The sequence below is a fragment of the Acipenser ruthenus genome, chromosome 15, assembly GCF_902713425.1.
Source record: "Acipenser ruthenus chromosome 15, fAciRut3.2 maternal haplotype, whole genome shotgun sequence".
In the NCBI taxonomy this organism is placed as follows: Eukaryota; Metazoa; Chordata; class Actinopteri; order Acipenseriformes; family Acipenseridae; genus Acipenser; species Acipenser ruthenus.
In genome coordinates, this window is record NC_081203.1 from 22,082,728 (window position 1) to 22,109,500 (window position 26,773).

The window sequence follows — 26,773 nt, forward strand, 5'->3', positions numbered from 1 at the left end:
ATAAAGCATTAGCAATTGAGGAGAATTAGCAATTGACGGTGTTCTTAATACACAAACCCACAGTTCTCTGTGTTTTCCTTAATAAATACAGTTTTCATTTAAATGGGAAACAAACAAACAAAAAAACATTCAATTTGTCAAATACCTTACAACCTGATATTAAATATATGTGTTGTTATCATTCTAGCAGTACATCCCTCCATTCTGCCTGCTCTAGTACACTATAATGAGAAACAAAGGAGTGAGTTCCATATCTTTTCCACACCCACTCTTGAAACACTAAAGCTTCGTGCTTGCCCTTTGCTCTCTCTCTCTCTCTCTCTCTCTCTCTCTCTCTCTCTCTCTCTCTCTCTCTCTCACACACACACACACAAACCAACAGAGTCACGCACACAGACACAGGCAGCTTTTATTACAACCCTCCACAGCGAGAACAGGGAGTAAGACAGAGGGAGAGAGAAGAATTCCTCCACTTGTTTCCCTGAGGTTCAGGAAGGAATGGCGGCAAACGCCAGTACCCAGCCCCGGGTTCTGTTCCAGACCTCCGAGAAGGTGGAAGAGGAGACCTCCCAGCGCAAACTGGGCAAGCTGACGGTCAAGTACAACCGCAAGGATCTGCAGAGGAGGCTGGATATTGAAGAGTGGATTGATGGGCAACTGCACCTGCTTTACGACTGCGAGGTAAGACAACGAGGCTTATCTTAAGTAATTTGGTATAAAGGTACCAAAATTGCCACTGGAGAACTCCACTCTACTGTCTGAGTTTGCCAGGATCCCCGTGTTAATCAACTTCCGTTACAGTGGCTTCATGATCTACAGTAACTATTTTGACAGTCTTCAGAATTGCTCTGAAATCTGCTTCTTCTGGCTTTACAAACAAGCCTGCTAGAAGGGCAATTGGCTGACCTTTATTAATTTGTAACAGTAATTGGTCATTAACTGTCTTATGTGTGTGACTTATTAATAGAGTCCTGTGCTGGTTTTATGTTTTCTGATCTCCTGCTCTGTAGCATAGAAGACATCATATGTAGACTAGCCGGCTAGCCTGTCTTGACCATTCCTAACCTGTGTCTATCTCGTTATATGATCTGATGAGCTGTGCTGTGCTGTACATCAACCTGCTCCCAACAACACCTCAAAGAAGGCTAGATAGGATACTTGTTCTTCATTTTATCCACCAAAATGAACTTCTTATTGATTAATTAATTAATTTAACACTACCTCTCAAACTTTAATGACAATTAAAACAAATACGGGTTTATTTTAGTATTACTAAAAAAGATCTTATGATTGAGGGTTTATATTTGTGGATGGTAAACGTGTGTTAAAAACAAGCATCATTTATATCTATATTTCAAGGTGATATGTATGGTCAGAGTCATTATTCGATTGTACTGATAAAATTGGTAAATTTCTATTATTCTCAATATTGTCTCCCCACACTCCAGGGGCCCCTCCTCCCTACATAACATAAATCTCCCCCAAAAAACCCTAGAGCACACATAATGTAAAACATTAAAGACTTATCGTCAAAACATCTGTCTAAATTCCAGTAACTATATGATTACTCAGTTGATCTTTCACAGGGGTTCATGATTTAGTAATGGTGCTCTGTGTTATTAAAGCCTTTGGGGGCAGGATCCATGATGGGCCCTCTCATGTGAGTTCCACCACAGGGGCACGAGGGAAGAGAAGGAAAGAATATATACAGTAGTAGTGGCAGCATTTAGTGACAGAACAAATAGTGTCCCACGTCCTTATTAGAAATAAACACATTTCAAAAGAATTCTGCAAGTCTTTGAGACAAACGAGAACCCCCCTCTGGCAGTATGAGATGGAAAGTAAACCGTGCTCATCTTTTTTATCATGTTTTATTACATTGACTTGTTGTATTCCTTGGAACACATAGCAGCAGTCTTATTGATTGGCCTAAGCTGTTGCTGACACAGAAACAAATATTTCAAGTTCTTCACTATTCCTTCCAGGGTCAATTAGTGCAAATAGGAGGCATATTACACTTTTCATATGTAGACTGTAGTCAAAAGCAGTTTAAGGGTCTGTTGCTTTCAACTCCACAGGGTGCTTTGCTTAGACATACATAGGGAAAGAATCTAATTTCAACATTTGCATACTTGGCTCTGCAGACTAGAGCATGCAGGTTTCTGAGAACAGCCACAGGGCTCTTTGGAAATAGTTTGGGAGCTTTTCTGTCAGGTCTCTCACAGTTCTTAAAGATTTTTGCGTAACTGATGAATTTTCACCTATGGCATTGTCTTAAAAATTTCAAATCTAAGTTTCAAATCTAAGCATAAAATACAAGCAAAATCTAAATATTTTCAACAGGATTGAATGAGGAGGGTCAGTGACAACATGGCTAGAACTAATAAGAGGTAACAAAATGGACTGGCACTCCTTCAATGTCTGCCATGCTAGATGTGTTGGATTGGGTTTAATACATCAGGTCGACAGAAGGAATCTGCGATAAGTTTGTGTTGGTAACCTTTTAGAACTAAAGTTGTAAAACAATCTTCAGGCATCACGTTTATATGAGTCACAATTCATCTGAGAACTCAAAGTGTACAGTGGAAGGCCAAGAAACAATATCAGGATGTAGGCAGGAATGTTACTCTGGGGAAGAAATGTGATGTGAGCCTAAGGTCATATAGCAACGGTTTATTATATAGTGCATTGCATACTGTATCAATATGGGATTAGATATACATACAGAAGATTCATTTATGTATTGAAAACATGCAGGTAATACCTAAAACTCTATTATCGTTAGTCTTCAATGGACATTATTATTTACAGGTCTTTTGATTGCAAAAAAAATACATGTTTCTACCTCATAGTTTTAAGTGTTCAGTCATTCAGTGCATTATACTGTAAAAAGATACTGTATACTGTAAAAATATATATATAATGGTATATACACAGGTTAGAAAGCTGGACACTGGATGTGTGACTTGACTAATGGCTGGCTTCTCAGACCCTTATCACTAATCTTGGACAATCTGTTAATTTAGGTAAAGCAGTCCTCAATTACTGATAATCAGGGTTTGTGAAACCAACCGTAGGTGTATAGCAACAGCTAATGCCACCGGCATGCCATACCTGTTCAATCATTTAATTAGAAATGTCCTTCAAAGATTGAATAGAGCACATTGGGGTTGTGCATAAATCTCTCTAAGTAAGGCTCAGGGTGTATATCAGAGGGTGAACTACAAGATGCAATGCTATGAAGTGACTCCTGTATTTCTCCTCTGAGAGCTAAGCAGCTAAGGAGCAGACAACAGAAGTACTAAGATATTGATTTCATACACCATTTAATGTACATTTTATACTGTTTTTGTATTTTTATTTTAAGTGGTTATGGTTGACATTTATTGAAAGTTATAACATACACATATGCCATAAATAATTTCTAACAAATCTGATCATAACTCTGCATTATAATATAATATTGTAGCAGTTCTGGGTGGGTTGACTAATTTGACTAATTTGAAGGGTGCTTGGTCATTCTGGTACCTGCGGTTCAGGCCTAGTTTTTTTCCGGTTCATGGAGGTATCCATGACCACTTGGGGGTGTTCGATGGACTTGTAAAATTAGGGAGGGGTCAGTTGCTAAATGAATCCCTGGAGTTTGCTTTGTTTTAGTTTAGGGCTGTACGCTCCCCGGTGAGGGTTTCAAAATGAATACAATAACATGTATTTTTATATAGTGCCCTTCACGCCCTGGCATCCCAGAGCGCTGTACAAAATTAAAAACAAAAAAAGAGAGCTCATATGTACAATACACTCAAGCTATGACAGATTATATAAAAGCACGTTAAAAAAATGTTTTCAATTTAAAATCAAACTGCCTAATTGTCAACTGGAATTGTCAATTGGCTCCAGTTGATTTAAGATGATTTTTAGGAAGAACAAAAGTTCTGCATTTTCTGATCTCAAAGAAGAGAATGAATAGGAATACACAGAAGTACTAGTTCTTGGATATAGGGTGGCCTTAGTCCAGAAAGGACTTTTATAAGTTATTATGGTAACTTTAAAATCAGTTTGGTAACTCACTGGTAACCAAGCATTGGCCTCCACTTCCTGATTTCTTTCTTTTGACTTTATTTATTTTTGGTTTATTTATTTCACTGCATGTGTGGAGCACACCCAGTTTTTTAAACTGAGTAATTGTTCAAAGGTAATTTAATAATATATTACTGTGTATCAAAAGTTTTATTTTACAACTTGTTTGATATGTTTTAAACGTATCACTTTACTGCTTCAATATAGTAATACATACATACCTTTGAATAAAAATAAACACGACCAGGGTATTTAAAGCCTAGTTTAATGATGTGTAATTATTCAAAATAATTCCTCGCTATCAGGAACCCTACATTTCAGGGTAGCACCAGTCTTCAGGAATCAGTTAAAAATGAGAATGACTTCAAGGGCCAATATTTTAAAATTGCAAAGTTATCATTATATGCTGATTATATAAAGTTTCGTGAATGTTGTTGTGACTGAAGTCCCAAGATTGGAAGTTAAATTTCAATAAGGTTTTTTTGTTTTCAACAAAATATTTTTAAATGAATAAAAAATGTGAATGCCTTCTTGCTGTACTTACAGGGATCCTTATGAACACCAGAAGCCGCATCTACAGGACTACAATTTTAAATGAATAAATAAATACAAATGCTGCACAAAATGTTACACTGTTACTCATTTCTGATGATGTCATATTCCATTGACTTGGATGGAACATTGACAGTCTGGTTGCTGACGTAAACAAATCTGTATCTGGAATGATAATCTTAAACTTGAATATGCTTCCGCTGCTAGTGATGCTGTGCTGAAATGAGTATTTCCACAAACTGGCAATGGCACCATCATTGTTGAAGCCCCCACAGTAATGCTGCACAGTATGTGAATTATGAGAGCTGTGTAGGAGTAAGTACAAACAAGCCTACTGTTGTGAGAGGGCTGGATTTGCAAAGTCATACAGTTACTTTCCTGGGATCTGTTAGACCCTCAAGCAACAATGAGCACCAACAACAGCCTTGAACAGTTTGATAAAAATCTTACTTTATGTAATCCTTGAAAACAGACTTTAAAAAAAAACGTTATTTAAATACGTTTTGAAATAAATCTTTGTGAATAGGGCCAGATGTTGTTCTGTTAATCTTTTAAAGGCAGCTATTCCTAAACATGACATAGCAAGACAAAAACTGGTCCGTAGTATATAAACATCTGCTCCATGGCTGATAGAGGCACTGAAATGCAATAAAATTTACAAAAATGATGGCTAGTGCTTCATACAGATTGAATTTAATGTCAAACACAGACGCAGACACAGTTTTACTGCAGAGTTTAATTCAATAATTATCTGCCTTCTGCCGAAGAATATCTTGAGATTTGTTATTTGCTGAAGTTATTAACTTTTTTCCACCATCCACCCACTAAATTGAATTTGAGGTTTCAATCCAAGTGTTTTGTATTGGCTGAGCCATTATCCTCTGTAAACTAATTCGATTAATCCAGACCGGACGGAAATCAATCTCATTAGGAATGTGCACCGTGACCGTGTGTGTGTATTAAGATTGAATTTACTGTAGAGATACAGCTTCCAGGGTGCTTGGAACAGAGTGAGATTAGTAATGCAACAGGTCTGGACATGGAGATGAAGAAATTGATTGAGCACTAAGTTAACCATTTCACTGTTAGAAATTGCTCGTAGCGGACCTGTCACTAATGTATAGACTACTCCTTTAATATTTGTATATCTCTGTCCAAGTAGCGGGTACAATACGTAACATTTTCTTATGGGAGGGTGAGTGGAAAGTTAAGTCTCTCTCTCTCTCTCTCTCTCTCTCTCTCTCTCTCTCTCTCTCTCTCTCTCTCTAAAGCTACAGCCTCATTTCTCAGAACCAGCTGAGGTACCGACATCATATTTACAGGGTTATACATTTAAGGCTTAATGTGTCACTGAACTAAACATGGGCCCCTAAATGTCTGAGGCCACCTAAGGTTCTTTGTGCAGCAAAGTGAGTGTAAAGCTTAGGTGGGGTCCTACTGGTTTTGGCACAGAAAAACTATGCGTGGGTGTGGGTGTGGGTGTGAGTTTGGAGGCTTACATGGTGATGGCATTGTGTGATTCTGTAAATGTGTGAGTGATTGGTTGATTGTTTAATTGTTCGTCTGTAAGTGACTGGGAGAAAAGTGAGGAATGTGGCCAGGTGGGGATTGAATATAATTATATAGGTGGGGGTTGAATAGAATTATAATTAATTGTTAATCAGCACTGGCCACATGGTATAAAAGGGAAACAAAGAGTGTTTGTTAGAGAGTGTGCAGGAGAGGAGTGAAAGCATGTGTGGTGTAACAGTAGTGAGTTAAAGCCTGTGTGGCATGAGTGTATTTGAAACCTTTATAGTTTGTACTTTAGTACTTTTAGTTTGTCTTTTGTTAGGTTTTTGAATAAAACCACTTTCTTTGGTTCCTGAAAACCAAACCTTGTACTTGTTTTGTGTGCGGAACCACTGAAAACTGCACTAGGCAGGCACAACAAGCCCCTTTGAACTTTGACAACGTCACATTACCCTTTAAAAACTCACATCACACACATCTTTTAAAATAAAATTATAATATGAAAAATTATAAATTAAGTTAGGAAGGGGCAATGCCAAATACACGTTTTCAGGTGTCGTCTTTCCTTACAGTTAAAAATATTGTACTGTATATTACCAGTGGCACAAACGTTTGTGGTTTGGTTTTGTTTTTGCTAAAATTACTCTAGAATTTATATGTTATTTACTAAAGGGTTGTACACACACATAAAAAAAATAATATTAGTTTTTGGCTGGCTGAGTTACTGTGAGGCTTTATATTGTGCAGAGTGGAAAACGTTATCTTACTTAGATCTGCAGGGATATTGACAGAGGATATGAATATGTCAATTCAAACTCAATCCTTTTTATCCTTTAATTGGTCATTTCAGTAGACAGTTTACCTGACTGAGTTTAACCTTAACTCAGTTAATTAGATGGATTATTTTTCATGCCCACCATAATTACCAATTAAAAGATCAAAAGGACTGAGTTTTTCAAAGTGTGAATAATCTTTTAAACGCACACAAGTGCATACAGAATTTGCATTTCAAACCACACTCAATGAACTGCCAGATTAATATTTCTGATATAATAGCAAAAGGATTAGGATTAGTTTAAAAAGCAGGTTCATCATTCAAGGAAGGGGCCTGTTTTTGACGTGCCCTGGAAATTACCTGTCTTGATTGTGTCTATGAAACAAGTATGTCAGTAACAAAATTAAAGCTTTCAAAGGGTGAAAAAGGTGAAGCTCAGTCTGAGAGCCTGCTAATTAGCCAGTGGCTTCTTTAAAAACAGGATTTAAAGAGCATCTTGATACGTGTCAGAAATATCACAGTCAAATTAATGATGCATTTTGTTGTTGTTGTTGCTTTGCTTATCATTTTCTGTTTCAGTCATCATATGCTGGTGACTTTTTAAAACTCGCCTAGAGCTCTTAAACATGCCTGGCACACCAGAGTGTAACCATTAACCTGTCCCCCTGCAATCTTTCCCTCCTTAAATAATTAACATGCACATCAATTGGAGGATAGCAAGATTATCCTGTATGTATTATACAAATGCCTTATTTGCTATTGGCCTTCATTAACCAGACTTTATTTGACTTGGATTAAGCAGGTATTTCCTGCCACAATGTTATACCTGAGCCTTTAACCCAGTCTCTATGCTGCCAAATGGAAACTACCTTATGCAGAGTCCTATTGTATTGTCTCTAAGAAACAGATAAGCAAGACTCTTCCATCAAAACAATAAGGAACTTAGAAAAATGTTCCCATAGAAATACAAGTTAAGAAATTGTTACACTTTAAGTAATGATGACCAAGCAACTAGAGCTACATAAGCTATGGTAGCAGAATTTGTAAGTTAAGTTTGTAGAGTTCTATGAAGACAAAACACAGCATTTTTGATCCTTAGAAGTGCCAATACAGAAAAGTTTAAATACAACCACTGTAATACCATGCTAATACAATTGCCTTACCCTAAAGAAACTCATATGCAGAAAAACAAAGGATTTGGAAGAAATATTGCACAGTGGTCCTGATGCGGTAGGGCACTAGTATACCTTCCCTCACACCATAATGTCCCTATAATAGAGCCATTGCCATTGAAGATACTGTTTTCTTCAAATAACTAGTTATACAAGCAGTGACTTTTTCATTAGTTTAATGCAGAGAGCATTGAAACTTGCCATTGTTCAAAATATTTTCTAGTAAGGCTGCTTATTGAAATAATCTGGAGCAGAAGCCAATGTGATTGCACTTGATTGTACTGTGACTCCCCCAAAGGCACACATTAGACTCACAAATATGCAGTGAATAGCTCTGCAGTGGAGCAGGACTATCACTCTTTAACCATGCTGAGCACATTATTGATGGCTAGGCCTTCAGGACAGTATATTTTACATCTTTAAGAGGTGTGGGAGTTTAACCCTTAAACTGGGTTGATTGCATTTTCACGATCCCTGCGTTTCCCCAGTCTTCACAATTGAAGAGACATTATTAACTTGGTCAACCTTATCCAGACAAATTATAACGAATGAACCTAATTGGATGTATCTTCTTTTAAACTGGAATTAGGACACCCTTAGTCTTTTGAACTACAGACCATGAAGTGATTCAGTACCAAGCAGCAGACACTTTTCATCCATATCTGTTGTTTCAAAGAACATAATGACCTCCAACAGCCTCTCAAACAGTACTGTATTGGTTATTGAGTTGATATACCTTTCAGACTACTGCTTTGTTCCCTTTGGAAGGAAATCAAAAATGGAAATCACAAATGCTTTGCAGGTGGAAAAATACAATTTCACCAAATTGCACTTAATATTATAATCACAAACTGTTAAACACTCTGTAGTGCTGCATCAAGAAATACTGAAATAAATTCAATCGACAATGACAAGCCACTGTTTTTTTTTCTTTTTTTTAAGTGAAGCCTTACAGTGTAGTTTATTGGTTTCTAATGACAATACAACCCTGATTAGTAGACATTACCATGGTAGCTGTGACGTGGCCAAATACCAGACGGTGTTTCAATTGCTTAATTATGTAAGCAATAACACGAGAAAGCTTGTGGTTGGACTGAGATAACTACAGGCAGAGTGCCCAAAGTGTGATTATCAGTCAACCAGCACGCTTTTGAGTGTGTTATTGTGCTTATGAAATCTCTCATTTTTGCTTTAAAATTTCAAGCCATTTTATAAACATAATACATCTTGCGGTTGTAGAAGCTTGTTTTAGAAAAAAAAAAAAAAATAAGAGAACCACTGAAGTACCATTTCCCCTTTACCTAGGACACACTACTTCTGAGAAGACAAGTGACTTGGCAAAGCAGCCCATAGAGATAACTACTGATGACACTGCTGCTGGCCAGTTTTATATAGCCACCACCATAGGAAAGGCTGTTTTGTTTTACAGCAGGTCATAGGTGAAGAATGAGTAAAATTGCTACTGTGATCATGTTAATGACTGTCTTATCAGGAGAAACAAATACACCTTGAGACCTGTATGAAGGAGTTGAAATTATGTCACGCATAAGAGCAATGTACTGTCACAGTGTTAGTGTATAACCTATATTTTTGTCAGTTGTTATTAAAGTGCATCACACAAATTTTGGGCCCAACGTAATTGATTAAGTTTTTTTATTTGGGACACTGCACCTTTAAGCTGAAATATGAAAGCAAAGCAGATTTATACTTCTCAAATTTATAAAAGTAAGTCTGTTTACTCAAAATCCACATAGGATGTTTTGAGCATCCATTGTGAAGGATGACATTTTTTTTTCAGTCAGGGAAATAAAGGTGAAGGAACGATATTGTGGGCAATCTGCTGACAGACAGTAAAGGCAGCAGCTCCAGTTTGATGCTGGAATCATATGAGTTTTACATTTTTCAACATCGCAAGACTGCTGCTGAACAGATCATTTCTACCGCACCTTGCTCTGGATAACAATTCAAAGTGCTTCAGCGTTAAATAAGATTTAAAACATGCTGATTACTTGTTGTAACGTTCCTGGTTTTACTACACAGGAACCCTGCGCTCATCAATTGCCTTCACTTTTGCCACAGGGTTTTAGGTTGAAGTTGCATCTCATTGAATGATCCTATATCTATTATTTGAATATATTTGTAAATGTTAATACAAGAGAAGGTTATGAAGGCTTCTTTATGAGAGGCTCAGTGACCGCTTGGTTGTGAAGATTTTTGTTTCTCATTTCCAGGAGGAAGAGATTCCAGAGTTGGAAATTGACATAGATGAACTGATTGAACTTCCAGATGAAGAGCAGCGAGCCAAGCTTCAGGTGAGCCACCAGCAAACTGATTATTCACAGCAAACACTGCATTCAATTAAAATAGTGCAGTCTGGAATCAAACAACCCTTTCAGAAGTGTGCCATGATATAGCAGATGTGTTCAGGAGTTTTGCTTAATAAATATACTTTGTATATTTTTTATATAATAAAAATGTGTTTGCATGAATAAATAACACAACAAATAAGCCCCAAGTCTGGCTTGAAATGTAAAGTTTCTGGAAAACTCAACATTATTGTGGCAATTGATAGCTGACAATATGCTATGAAGGGCATATTGTTAGCTATTAATGAACATACACATGGTTATCAAGTGATAAACAGCACTGGATTGCTTTTTGTATTGTGATAAACTTGTTATATTAATGCTGCTGCCAACAGGAAATGAATAAATTAAGCATGAATAAATACATGGAACAGTTTTTTAAAAGTTCAGTAGTATCATTGTAGATGGTGCGTAGTGTGGCAGAGTCTCTCGTCTTTTCAAGTTTATTTATTTTTTTAGTTTATATCTTGGTAGTTAATATAAACCAAATCATATATTTTATATAAATGACTTATCAACAACAGTTCATATATGTATTAGGCACTTGAATATATTTTTCAGAAAGTCTCATTTTAACAAAGTTTGTTTTTCCTAATTTATGGTTAATTTAAGGACTAAACATTTTCCTAAATAGTTTGTTCCTATTTTTGCAACATTATTTCCTTTCAGAGAGAGAGAGAGAGAGAGAGAGGGAGAGAGGGAGAGATATGCCTTGATGAAACTGGCTCAGCATATTACATACATACACCCAGAACTTAAGGGGGTCTATTCAATCTAAGCATTTCTAAATAGCACATTTCTGTGCTTCACCATTCTTTAACCTGTTTTCATTATACCTTTTCACACTGGTTTACCTAAAATAGGCCATAGCTTTATTTTGCAACATAATCATTTTGATCAATGACTTCAAAAGACAGCCCCCATCCTTGTTCTATTCCATGATAACCTCAGTTTAAAAAGCAGCTAACAAACCTTCTACCATCCTTCTTATAGGAGCTTCTACAGGAGTGCGGCAAACCCAAAGAGGTAGGCAATCTTTCATTCTCTGCTACAACACCAGGGGAAACAATTCAAGTGATAAACAGCACGGGATTGCTTTCTGTATTGTGATAGGCTTGTTATGTTAATGCTGATGCCGACAGGAAATGAAGAAATAAATGAAGCATGAATAAATACATGGAACAGAAATACAGTCGTATCAGTGTACATTGTGCTAGTGTGGCAGAGCGACATCCCAGTCCACTGCATGAATTATAACAGGGGCTGCAAAAACATCTGAACTCGTTTTTTCAAGTTTCTTAATTTTTTTTAGTTTATATCTTATTTAATATAAACCAAATCATATATTTTATATTAATGACAGCAACAGGCACTTTATTATATTTTTCAGAAAGTCTAATTGAATTTGTTTTTCCTTATTTAAGGTTAATTTAAGGACTAAACATGTTCCTAAATAGTTTGTTACTATTTTTGTAACATTAGTATCTTATCAGATTATTTGTATATATACAGAATATATATATCTATATCTGCATAGATTATATATATATATATATATATATATATATATATATATATATATATATATATATGCCTTGATGAATTTGTCTCATTATATTATATCCATACACCCAGAACTTTAAACACTTAATTCAATTTAATCAAATTACAATGAGGTGTGATATAATCGCACCTACACGGGTTCATTGCCCCAGACATCAGAATTAGATTTTTCAAGCGATTGCGCTATTCTTTTAATTCACACAAACAAAGTAAAACAAACACAAAACAAAACCTAACTCTGTCTTGGAGCGCTGACTATACAGGTAACTCCCTGACTACCTCACAGGACGGCTAAGCCGTTTACCTGTAATACAAACCACTTTATACAAACCTGTGGCAATGTGCCCTGCCCTTGTGTGTGTTTCTGTGTTGTATGTTACGTGTTGTGTGTAAATGTTGGTGTATAGAGATGGCTGCACGGGATATAAATGGGTGTGTGCAGCACGACTTATTTAATATGTAATTGTATTTAGGCACGGGATTGCACATCACTTCACATGCATTTAAAGTAATTAATATGTGAGCACGAGGTTGCATGTAATTAATTCACGTGCTGGGATTCAAGTGAATAATTAATTAATTAATTAATTGAATCCCAGCACAACAGTATATATAGATGCACGTTTGACTCACTCGGGGTTGTGTGTTCGGTGAGTGGAGAATGGGATTGGAGACGGAGGTAATTGTGAAAAATAGAAGCTCACCGCGTTTGTCTGTGTAGTCCGTTTTGTTTGTCTATTTATTTTGGCCTCAAGTGCCGTGTCCTGTGTTTTTGTGTTCTCTTATTTTGTTTATTAAATGCTGAGCACAACCAAGTGCTCAGCTTCACCAACCTCACTGTCTCTGTCTGTTGTGTGTTACTTCCTGTTTCTGGTCTGACGCCACCCACTCCGGCCGTCTTTGTGACAAAACCACACAGGTTTAAATTGTGCACGCTTTTTCTCTTTCGACTGCTTGGAAGCAGAGCACCTCATCTGCCTCCTTCTCCTCAGCAGCCCCAAACAAACTGTCTGCTTTTCTTTTATACCCTGCACCTGGCTCTAATTTAATAATAAGCACCAGGTGCAGGGGATAATTAATAATAAAACAATTAACAAATCTATCAAACAATAAAGCAAACTAACAAAAAAGGTGCCTGTGCACATATCCTACACAGGGAGGATTTTAACCCCCCTCCCTGCTGTCTTACAGAGGGCATTAGCCAAATCAATTGTCATATCTGGAACATATGATGGTACAGTATAGGGGTTGCACTTGGTCCCTGAAATGTACAGCTCTTATGTGACACTGTAAATTAGCAGTCTAAAATGAAGAACGTTGATGGGGTGAATCCATTCTGGCATTAGACAAGATTGCTCACTACATGCACACAAAACGTATACGACTTTCATTCCGATCCCATTTCCCAATATTCGTCCCAGACGACACATTTGAAACACTTCTCTAAAATTGTTATTTTAAAGGATCTAAATCAGATGACCTGTAGTCAGTTGAAGACAATAGACATCCCTTTCCAAGTACTGCCATCGAGCAGCTCTGCTTTGAGCACAAGCTCTACTTTTCTTTTCAGCCCCCTTGTCAGTTTCAGCCGAGCACATAATTGAAGTCGACAAAGATCAACAGAGCATAGAAGAACAAGAAATGCACTGGACGTGTAAGAAGAAAAATGGTGGTCATTTTAAGTTGAACTGAGGACACTAAGATGCTATGACAAGGTCAATTCTATTGTTAAGCGCACACTGTAGCAGGCTCCATGACTGATACGTTCCACAGTACAAACAGGGTTAAATGACAATTTTACACCTGCACAAAGCTGAGGGTTTGAAACCAACATTAACATTGAAGTAGTCCTGTGGTTGATGTTGATGTATATATAAGTATACTTAAAGAGGTTTGAGCTCAAACCCATTTTAGAATTGGTTTGTGACACAATGCACTCACCAGCATGTCGGGAGTCAAGCCACAAGCAACATACTGTTATACTTGTAATGACGATGATGTCATTGTTATTCTTTCACCAGGACTTTATCAATGGACTGCTGTATCGAATGAAAGGAGTTCGAAAGATGTCAACAACTCAGAGGAAGTGACCCTGAAGGACGTTGGGGAGTGACAGCACCTTTTCTAGTTGTCTGGATTTTAGTATGTAAATATGTTCTTAACAGAACTAATGTCTGTACAGGAAACTGTTCACGCAACAATGGGTCAATATTAGACTGGACGAAAATGGACTTCTGGACTTATTCTGAAATCTATTTATATACATTTGGACTTTTTGAATCGTGTGCAAAAATGACACAGTACCAGTGTTTTTTTTTAATTTTTTTTTTTAATTTTGTGAACTAAAACAAATAAAAAAAAACCAAACAGATGACCACTTTATCAATCAAATATTTATAGAACCTTCTTTGTGTACTTACCTGCAATTTATATTCTGTGGTGTTCAGAAATATTCACGCCTTCTAATAATTCCAATGTTATTCACCTGAGTATGTGCAATAAATATTGGTTTTGATTAAATGTTTTAGTTCTGGGGTGGAAATATCGAGGTTCCTGGTCCATAGCCCAGACCACTTATGGTTCTGAATACAATACTAGATCAAAGAGGGAGGTGAAAAGAAGACAATCTTCAAGTATTGAGCAGTTGAACTGGTCTGTTGAGAGGACAGGCAAAAGATTTCCCCCAGACTTTTCATAAAGGCTTTTGATGCCGCAGCAAGAAAATGCAGGAAAAGCTGCTCACTTTTATTATTTGCCAACACAAAATAAACAAACAGGTTCAGGCATTTAAAGGGGTGACAAAGCTTTCCCTGCTCTCCATCAGTTGAACTTCTGTCTTACTTTAACACACGGCTTGGAAACAGTATGCTTTGGTAGCATTTGTCAGTGCTGAAACCTCTTACTTAACGAAAGTCATCCAACAGCCTATATATGACACATTAGACTTTCATTTGTTAATTGATGATTAATTAACTAAGCAGTTAAGGACTTCCTTCTTGTGCTCCGCATGCTCAAATGATTGGGGACTTCCAGCACACGCTTAAACAATAATTACAACACAAATTAAACAGTAACAAAACACAACACTATTTCCAACAGGAAACCTATTTTACAGGGGGGTAGGCAGCTTGGTACAAGTCCCATACAACTAGTGCACAGACTATCGGACCACTGCCTCCTCAAGCCTGTGACCTGTGATACGAGACGGAGGACCATTAACCCTTTCACTGTTCTATGAAAAGTCAGAGAGGAGCAAACCCAATTTTAATAAAGATGAATGGGAGTCACTTTTTCATTACACAGATATGTTATTGAAAGTAACTTGGGTATGGGTATTTGTAAAGGCTTGACAAAAGCGTCAAAAAGGCAGGAAATCAGATGACCATTGAAATAACAATTTAACAAAAATAAAGCAAACCAAATGGTTTTTAACAAATAAGAACAATACAGCTGGACTTTTAGCAGCAACCCACTAGCAGTTCTTCCCAAGCCCCAACCTCTACAGGACTCAACATACAGGCTAGTGGTAGCCTTTAATATCCATCATCCATGATGCCAAATTAAACAATTCCGTGATTGATTGGCCCTCCATTCTAGCTACATTCTCACATGGCTGATATGGAGGGAGCCAGAAACCAAGTTACATGCAGGGCCAGAGATGTTTTCCTTATTCCTGCTAAACTAGAATAAAATAAAACAACAATATGATAGGGGACAACTCATCCCACCACCCTGAGGAAGTCACTTAACCTCCTTGTGCTCCGTCTTTTTGTAAGTGACTCTGCAGCTGATGCATAGTTCACACACCCTAGTCTCTGTAAGTCACCTTGGATAAAGGCGTCTGCTAAATAAACAAATAATAATAATAATAACCACAGTATTAAATATAAAATGATCTTATCTAATAATATTCATGTTTAGATTCACTTTGTATAATTTTCTTTTTCAGTCATCGCTAGGGTAACCATATGACTCCATGCTCACTGGGACAATTTGGGACAGTTCAGGCTTTCTAACTCACACCCCAATGCATTCTGGTAAGTGCAGTCCTGCTTCTCTTAAAGAAAAGAAACAAGTGAAAGGTACCTGAGACAGTAACACGTACCAGACTGCATTGCAATGTGAGTTGAAAAGCCTGGACTGTCCCAAACTGTCCCCGTGAACATGGTGTCATATGGTAACCCTAGTCATCACGTCCTGGTGACTGTTAAAACAAAGTTTTACAAGTTTAAAACAAGCCTGTTGGCCTCAATATAGCTCTCAGAATCAGGTCAAACTTCCAAGTGTGTGTGTGGTACACAAGAGTGTAGCAATTAACCTGTCCCCCTGCAACACTGCCCTTAGTGGATGTGAGGAGTACCACATGTATTCTCTGATTTGATTCTTATGAACACAAAGATACATTAGTTAAGAAAACTAATACCAAGTTGCTCCTTAAGTATTTAATAACCTGGTAAAAGTGCATTCAGCTCTCTGAATGATTGATTGAGAATATGGTATAGCCAACACTGGATTTTATAATGAACAATAACATATATATATTTTTATTTTCTATTTACTTGAAGAAAAACATCTTTACAATCAATAACATGTGTTTTACAGCTTTGCCAGAAACAAACTGAATTCCAGGTTCACATACCAGTAATGATAAGGGTTCAACACAAATCCCAGACACCTGCAAGTGGGATACAAGGAAGTGTTGAAGTTCAATCAGTTTGTTTCTTTTAGTGTTACTGTATGTACTACCCTAGATTAGTTTATATTTATGATTGACCCTCAGATACTTGAATACATCTGCTTTCATTTTGCTCTCTTCTGTCATCTTGCTTTAGTGATAGTTTTTTTTTTTTTAACTAACTGAGATTTGTTCCATTTGATAAAATCAAAATAGTTGTGTATGGGGCTACATCTACAGCAACTGATGATGCATATTGATAACGAGGCACCTGTGGGTTCATAACGATAAAACATTCAATGGTAGAATATATAGGAATAATAAAAGAAACTCTTACAGACGTTTTGATAAGAAGATGAAAACGTTATTTTAGTATTACTACATACATCCCGGGAGATAATTGTTTCACTCCGGTCACTTTGTTATCCACCGCTGGGGATGAAATCCCTTTCGAAGTGAATATAGTGGAGGCAGTCGTAACATACATGTATGGACAAACAGACAGACAGACAAACAAGTATGTATGTCACACTTCATAATATCTAAAGACCTGCTTATCCAATTATGCTTAAACAGTTCAATACTAATTTGTATTCTATACTATTCTGTACAGCATATAATATATACAGCCAGGGTGAAGGATTTATGTTACTGACATACTTGTTTTAAGGAGCATTTTTGTTGGTTTATCTTAAACTGCAGAACTATGCTCAACACTGGCTGGAGCAAGTGGTGGTTTCTAGCCCAGCTTCATAGAAGCATTCTGTGCTGATAATCATGAGGTTTGAATGCTCTTAACTTGAGAAATCCTCATGAAGGTGAACTTCCCCTTGTCAATGAACAGTGCGAGACAGACACAAGACAACCTCTGTATCTGTGTATCATGTGCTGTTCGGACAGCTTCAGAATAGCACAGCATGGTAGCACCAGCCACCTCTTGTCTAGTTCTGCTGTAAACAAGGCCATTCTAGCAAGCACTGGATTTGCCTGAGGCTGCACATTAATGTGAACTATGTTGCTATTTGTATGCGTTTGGCTGTAAAACTCTAAATATGTGACCACGTAATCCCCACCCTATGGAGCTTTAGTAACTGCTGTGCAAGAAACTGTAAAACATTAGCTTTATATAGTTACACAACACCAGACAGTAAAAATGACGGGCATGTTGATGATTATGACAATATCCCAATTAAATAAACTAATTATAAAAGGGCTTTGTGCCTTGTACTGTTTTGCAATGTAATTTTAGAGCTAATGTTTATTCCTTTATACTTATATGACCGTAGTTGCTTCAGAAAAAAACAAACATCTTATATTTAAGATGTTTGATATTTCTGAGATATGTCATGAGTTAACCTTTGATCTTTATCCTTTCTGATTTGCTATCATTCCAAAAGCATGAACTAGATTCTGTAGGTTTTATTAATGCCATGACAGGTTGAATATGCAACATTGTGAGTCTTTAAAGGCCCCTGATTAATATTGTAGTGCTGTATTAAATCCTGTAAGACAGGGGCTCAAAGTGCGTCATGTTTTCTGTGAGACAATAAAGCTCAGAACTCCAGTAACAATGCTGGCTTTGACTTTTTAATAAGTTCTATTACTCAGTGCATTTTTCAATGCATTGAAGCCTTTATGTGAGTGTTTCAGGCCAAATGAATTATGTCAGTCAACAATGTATTATTTTATGAATAGTAGTTAGTCTGGAATAGCCAATTAGCAACCTGTTTTCTTTATGTTAAAATGACTTAAACATGATTATGATAAACTGTAACAAAACCCTATGGGACGGACCATTGTCTATTCAAAGCAGCCATTTCAAAAAGATAATCACTGCTTCAGAGGATACCATACCTTCCAAGAGTAGTCTGGGATTGAGAAGAGGCTGTTTGGCACAATAAGGCTATCTCTTCAAAGCATACCACTGTCTTACTATGGGGTCAGAATAGTTTTTTTTGTAAGGTTCCAACTGTTTTAGATGCTACTACTGGTAGTCTATTCCATACAAGGAGGCCGTGTGGTCCAGTGGTTAAAGGAAAAGGGGCTTGTAACCAGGAGGTCCCAGGTTCAAATCCTGCCTCAGCCACTGACTCATTGTGTAACCCAGAGGAAGTCACTTGTACTCCATCTTTCAGGTAAGATGTTATTGTAAATGACCCTGCAGCTGATGCATAGTTCACACACCCTAGTCTCTGTACATTGCCTTGGATAAAGGGGTCTGCTAAATAAACAAATATTAATAAAAATACATTTATAAAAAAGTCCTGTCATCTTCTATAGCAGACAATTGCCTCACATACGTTACTGTACAATTACCTGTCATGTAGAGTTAGAACAAACATTGTAAAATGACCTTAAACTTTAAGAAATTAGTGGCATGCATATAAAAATGGATATATCTCAGTATTTATGTTTGTAAGGTATAAAACAAAGCCTTGATCTGCATTGATATTGAGTTTTACAATAAACCAAACCAGTTGCTTACACATTAACTTTGTTCACCTTCAGTGTTGGCAAGTGCTTGTGTGGGCTACCTTGCCTTATTAATTGTCGCCCTTTCCTTCTACCAGCTCCAAGCAGTCTTAATTTTGCCTGCCGACATCCCAAAACTAAAATATTGAAGAGTTCCTACTCCTTTCCTGACACAGATGTGGGAACCAACAGGGCAAAGTAACCACATTCTTAAAGACTATCTTGTGGTGCCCAAGTGTTAACCACTGTACAAAAGCGACAGGCTTGTTTGTGGGAGCAATTGCATTACCTTCTCGTGCACTACTTCCTTTGAACTGCAGGGGTCAGTCTTGTACAAACTCTCCCTGTATTTCTCAGGAAGACACATGGGGGTCTGTTTACTTAAAGTGAAAAATGATGGATCTAAATACTGTACAGCCACTGTTTAAACAAACCTAGGGTTTTACTTACTTTTAAAGACACAAATACTCAAAAGAGACTGTCAAACACTGTTAGAGATGATGCTTTTCATAAAGTCCACTTATTCTAAAGATTTAAAAAGCGTCTTTAGTTTGATCCGCCACTGTTCAGATCAAGTGAACATGAGGTCAAAAACATTCGGCTTGCAAAAGCTAATTGCATCATTCGTTCCATTTTGATTCAGGCAGGGGCTCCGGAAATCAGAGCAGCTCCTGAGAATAAATTGCACTCATCCAGCAGTTTGCATCACAGGAATAAAAGCTGTAGCTGTGATTGCCACTCATTAGCAATCAGCTGCTCTGCTGTTTTCATGAAAAATAAATCCCACTCAAGTCAGACTTCCACAATACATAGCATAGCACGCAATCATGCCCTTTAGTTATTGGCCTGTCAGACTAGAATGAAGAAAATCAATTTCCCTGAAGTGGAAGGGTAAGTGCACCTTATTTTTTATAATTATACCGCCCAGCATTGAGCAAATTAAAGTTGACAGCAATTTAAGAGCCTGTGTGAGACCAGAAGACAGATGATAAGAAGGTCACTACCCAAACTCAATGAGCATGCTGTTCCAATGATGCTGTCCTCCCCTGCCTCTGCAAACAGGGATCTGTGTTTCTACTGCCAGTAACACCGTTATAGACCTGGTACTAATGACTGCAAGCAGGTCAATTGAGTGAGGACACATGTTTATGTACAACCGGAGTTTATAGCCTTATTACTGTCACAAAACCCCTATAAGATAATAAGACTGTGCGTGTCACCATTTACATTTTTATATTACGCTGATATGTATTTGATCAATAATAAATGTGTTTACGTAAATATCATAAAATAGTTTCAATCACCAAAAAATCCTGTAATGACAAGTCTGCTCCTTACTTTGAACTATACAAAATATACTATTTGCATAATATATTATTATTATTATTATTATTATTATTATTATTATTATTATTATTATTATTATGATTATTAGAATTTTGCCCCTGAGCACCCATGTTGAATGTTTTACTATCTAATCTCCTTCACACCTGAAAGAACCTGCATGGGGAGGCACATGAGGGCTATCACTGGAACACTGTGCTCTTCAGAGCAGGATCTGGGACAGTGGAAACATAGTGTCTGCAGGTTTTATAATTTACCCAGCTCGCGATTCAGACTAATTATCTTACCTCTGAATAAATAACCACCCCTCTCAAGAAATATGAAGAAGACTTTAATGAGCAAGGCAACTCTGCAGTGCAAATAAATAGATTCAATTTGAAACCTAGGGACTTAAGGACCCTGTAGAAATCTTAGTGCTAACAGGCAGACTTCAGCATCTGTAGCTGTGCTGTTGAGAGTCTGGTTATATGTACATAGAAACATATCAATATCATATTGAACAGAGCTGAGGGACTGAGAGCAGTGTAACTAAACATCTGCTGCCAAGCTTGTCCATGAACAGCAGGATTAACCTTGGATTTAAAGGTAAGGGATGAATTTTGTCAGTACAGTTGGATTTTCAATGCTTTGAGTTCAGTGTATGCCTTGAAAAGCTATTCCCCTTTCTCTTGATTTCATAAAGTTATTCAGCATTTTAAATAATGACCATAATATTGGGTGTGACATTCATCAAAATTCTAGACATTTTGATCTAGATCTATAAAATGGGGTTGCTTCTCATATTGCGCTGAAACTTGCACACAACAATTTCCTATATATGCTGTATATGTATGACTCATTGCATTTGCTGAGGTGTGAATTAGTATGTTTTATATTGTGTAAATGGTGCTCAAGCATGATGCTTGAACATTGAAAAAAAAAAGACCAGCTTTATTTTGGCAAAACTTGATTAGTGTATTTCTGTCTTCAAAAGAAGGTAAAATGACAGGTTAGGGTTTGATTTAACATTTAAACGTTAGTGAACTGCCAGTTTAGATCAACTGAATGGAGCCACAGATGGATATTAAATTCCTCTGTACAGTGATGTGTCCAGCTTTACACTGTACCTCATTAGAAACCAGGAAGTGTTGGCTTTCGAGTTAGTTTACATTTTAAAGTGAAGGAATATATTTCTGTAAAAGAATATCGGTTTCTACTACCTGCAGCAGCAGGAGGTTACTCTGTAATCTGCCAGCTGTACTGTAGCCAAGGAAAGCACAACAAACTAGAAGCTAGAAACAGCTGATATTTTTTTTAACTATAACTGTCTAATTATATTTTCTCCTGCATCTACTGAGACACTGAAGCATAACAGGAGCACAGTGGTGTAATTAGGGAATTAGGTAGTGCAGCTTCTGAAAAATCCAATTAATGCACTTTTCAATTCAGCCCCCAATCAAAGACTGAATTCTGTTCTTGGTTTTGTGATATTAACTGTTGAACCCCATAGACCAGATTAAAACCCAGGCCTCCAGGGGTTTCTGTACCACATACAGTAGTCTTCTGTCTTTTAATATTTATTTATTAATTGTTTTATAATTAATAAACACATATCCACTACTCTAAATGCAAAATGGATGTTATTTGTTACCTTGCTTACTACATACGGAATATTGGTCTTAATGGATAATTATTCTCTTTTCAAATATATAAAACACATTTTATGAGTAATTTAAAATGAACTATGCAGTAAATTGTATCTACATCCACTGTATGTTTGCAGTTTTTGCCCGTAGCTTTCACTATGATTTATTACACTTTGCTATTATTATTATTATTATTATTTATTTCTTAGCAGACGCCCTTATCCAGGGCGACTTACAATCGTAAGCAAATACATTTCAAGTGTTACAATACAAGTAATACAATAAGAGCAAGAAATACAATAATTTTTGTTCAAGTGTGACAAACCACAATTCAATAATACAGCAGATAATAGTGATAGTTACATCAGGATATGATTAAATAGTGATAGTTACATCAGGATATTATTAAATACAAAATACTACAGGTTAAACACTTGGCAGATTACAGTATTCTGAAGTACAGGATTAAATGCAGTAAAATAGGGGGCAGATAAGAGCAAAATAAAGCACATTTAAATGAAGGGTGATGGTGTCCCAGGATACAAACAGAGGAGTTCTACAGGTGCTGTTTGAAGAGGTGAGTCTTAAGGAGGCGCCGGAATGTGGTCAGGGACTGGGCAGTCCTGACATCTGCTATGCTTTATTATGGAAACTTCTATAAAGTTAGGTCCTAATTCAGTTGTTCTTTAGCTAGCAAAAGGGTGCATGTATTTCTGTTTTCCTAAATTGTTTTTCTCCCAGCCAAAATTGTACTGAACTGGCCGCTGATTGAAAGAACATGTCACCTCCAGTCGCTGTGCATTGGTAATAATCAGAACACATTTGGGGGACAATGCACTTGTGGAATAGATTCCTCATTGAAATCATTACAACCATTGCATACATGCATTTACCTATTCAGGAATGCCAAGCTATTAAAACAACTGTGTCATTCTGAATGTATTTATATATTCCAGTCCTTACTGGGGGGTAGTGTATGTTTGCTGGTTTGTATATACATTGGGTTGTGTGTGGTGTGTAAGCACTACAAACTCACTATTGAAAACCAACAAAAGGAACTCATTCTTGTACAAACTCAATACCATATGGTTTTGATTATTTAAAAGGTCTTAGTATAGCCAATTTATGTAACACTTGGTACAGTAGTTTACAGCATGTGGGTTCTGTAGAGGTAATTTAACAGTGGCTTGATACATTCAGACTGTGGCCTTAATATTAAATACATGGTTGGTCTTAATATTACATGTGACATTACATTGGAGTCAATAGCAGTAAATCAGGACTGTAATAAAGTGTATTTAATTGTGGGTGGTCTTTATACTTAGGTTTACTGTATAAATAAATTGACTGAATAATAACGTGCTTTGAACTCTCAGTAACGTATTATTTTAGTAACAGATTTCAGGAGCATTGGAATATGCTATCAGCGGTTTATATGTATTTAGAACCATTTTTAATGCATCTATTTAAGCAACTGTATAGTTCCTCTGACCTAAAAGCAAAACATATATGGTGAAGCATGCAGATACCACATTACAAAATAATAACTGTCTATCAAGCTTTACAACAAGATTATAGCATAACCGATATTTAATGAAGAATAAGTAAACATAACCGATATTTAATGAAGAATATCAAACTGACCCATCCTTAGAAGATTGCAAAGGTATTAGGCTATCAAATAAATTCATTGTAGCACTTTCACTCATTTTATAGGCCTCAAAAGGCCAGTTTTGAAAGAAACACATTATTGTAAACATGTGTTTTTATTTTAAAGTGATATCATGCTAATACACTTGGTTAAAGAAATCTAGAAATCTCTGCTTGATATTAATGCTTTCAGATAGCATTGCACTTGCTTGAGCATTTCACCAGGAGGGTGAAATTGTCCCCATTCCTTCAGCTGCCTTCAACATTTTACATGGCTACAACTAGAATCTGCTCTTTGTACATTTGACAATCAACACTTTCCCTTATCAAACAATCTTCAATGACAAGGCAGTACTGTTTTACAACAGGAGTCTCATTCCCGTAGCAATCTGTATTATATTTAGTATTCTGCACTCTTTTCCTCATTTGAATGGATTTCAATATAATTGCATTGGATTGATGATGGCACAGTGCAAATTTGATAGCGGGTGAACACCATTCTTTACATACGTCGCATTTAGATCAGTAAAATAACTTTACGGCTTCTAAACACGATTTACGTCAGCAATATGGGGGTTTGAACCCGCAAATCACTTTGCACGTATCCTTACATCACCCCCTACATCTCTACCGTCTAGTTTCATAGCCCTTAAACACTAGTCTTTGACTATCTTACCTAAGTAAAATGAGGTACTGTACTGTAGTCCATGGTTAAAGCTAATGAGGGTCTGTAAATCAGCCATAAATGTCTACAATTGGCTCTCTAATTGAAATACTGTACAGACAATACAGCATACAGCAAATGTGCAACAAATGTGTGTAGGTTAGTTGCAAACAGTTAAAAAAAAATAAAAAGGTACTGTACAATAAAAATAGAAAAAACTCATTTGTAAAAGAGTGAATGTCTGTTTACTTCATTGCTTGTGTCTGTGTAAGGTATCTCTTGAGCACGACAGAGAATGTTGAAAGCACCGCTTCCTTCCCTGGCGTCCTGGTCCGCAGTACCCTGTCAGTTCCGATGCTGTGAGTTCCGGCTGCTCTACCTGTTCTTTATCATCGAGTTCACCATGGCCGCCTGTGCTCTGGCTCTGGCTGCCATGCTGTTCTACTGCCCTGCAGAGTCAGGTACCACGTGCCATTCATTACACTTGCTTTATTCCAATGCCACTAGCCTTGGGTCACAGCACATTATATAGACAGACAATCCTGTTTTTTAGAAGATTACCAGAAGCACTGTTATGTAACCTCATATTGGACCCCCTGAAGAAATATATGTATAAAAAGATGTTATTTTAAAAAGTCCCTCCACAGTAAAGCCCTACCAGACTGGGGAAATCTCTCATATACTCATGCTCTCCATCCTACAGTATAATACAAGATGCCCAATCCTTAATTACAGTCAGATTATCAATAGAATATATTATACTAGTAAGGATGTTAAAGTGACATCTGGCTCATACAGATGCACTTATTGAAAGTGTGAGGAATCATCTGGTAGTTTGCTGCATACTGTATGCAAAAAACTAAAACTTTTATCACATATCACCTTAAATGTATTTCAGCAATAGTTATAGGCTAATTGATTTAGGCTCACCCATAACACCCACTCATGAATTCCAATGTAAAAGACTTTGGGCTATAGAGCTTTTACACGTATAGTAAGCTGTTGTAGAGAAATCTTATTGTAATATATTTCTTTTGTGTTCATGCAAAACAACAACAAAAAACGTTGAATTGTAAACACCAAGGAGAACGTGATTATGGAACACTGTACAGTAGCTTCTAGTATTGTGCCAATCTGTTTGGTACCTTCATGTTTCAGAATCCAACAACCCACATACCAACTTCTCAGTGCTGCTCCAGAAGCTTCTAGAAGCCCAGGAGAGGAAGAGGATCTCTCAGCACCTGGTACTTTGAAACTCCCTTTGCTAGCACTATAGAAATGAATTCTCAGTTCCTTCAAAGCAGAGTGAAGCCATTTTGATAGTCATCTGCCATGTTTAGGGTGTCAAGTTTCAGTTTAGTTTACTTTTTAAATGTTTAGCCATTCAATACTGAACTAAACATCTATACTTCATTCAGTATGCCACTCACTTGCTTTGTGTTTACTTGACTAGTTTATTCCACTACACACTGTGTTGCTTTCTAAATGGGGAGCACTGTTTTTGCAAAGTAGTTTAATTACCTTTTTTATGTTTTATTAAGTTGGTCCCAAGCAAGGGCTTTTTTTGTGAATTTCACAAAATCAATAAATGTTAAATGTAAATGGTACAGTTTAGCATACAAGTTTACAAATATTTGCAAATGTAGAATGTCACTACTGAACTCAACAGAATCCTTTTATCCATTTATTAGAATCAGCAACATTAATCACTGCTCCATATCGTGTGCAGAAAGTAGTATAGACAATGTTGCAGGGGAACTAATTAATGGCTACACTCAGGTGTACCAGCTGCACTTAGAGAGAAGGCTTGTTTGAGAGCTCTGTAGAGCCACAGGGGTGCTTTTACCTTCTGAGTTCCTGAGAGAAAAACATTTGTTGATACTACTGTGGTATTTTGTACCAAGTTGTGCATTAAGGACAACTTCTGAATAAATACAAAGAGCATAAGTGAGGTTTTGAACAGACAACATTTTAACTATGGATCACCGGAGAGGCAGCCTGTCCCGTGTCCTCTCATCCAGAAGAGGCACAAGTGGTGAAGGATGGCAGCTTCTGTCAAATGCAATCTCTGCATTAGCACTTTGAAACAAGGTCAGTCTTCAACTTGAGAGATATGCCTGTTTTTTTTGTTAAAATGAAACACTTTTTTCCCTAGTGATTGTGAATGCTTACCACACAATCGACAAAGCAGGTAAGTTCATTCAATCAGAACTAGCCTGGAATATTATGTTTCCACAAACTTTTACACATCTATTTATGTGGACATAACTTTTACGACAAATGAAGAACATAAGCCGGTAAAAGAACAGCACTTGCAGGACAGGTG

General features: G+C 36.9%; 1 protein-coding gene across 1 annotated transcript; it reads left to right on the plus strand.

Annotated features, from left to right (window-relative positions):
* Positions 1–335: 335 nt before the first annotated feature.
* Positions 336–18,263, plus strand: LOC117422036 (protein phosphatase 1 regulatory subunit 14B-like). The gene is made up of 4 exons (XM_034036645.3): positions 336–681; positions 10,320–10,400; positions 11,448–11,480; positions 14,039–18,263. Exons 1-4 carry the CDS (start codon positions 499–501, stop codon positions 14,105–14,107), a joined length of 366 nt encoding a protein of 121 aa, XP_033892536.1. The 5' UTR covers positions 336–498; the 3' UTR covers positions 14,108–18,263.
* The last annotated feature ends 8,510 nt before the right edge of the window (positions 18,264–26,773 follow it).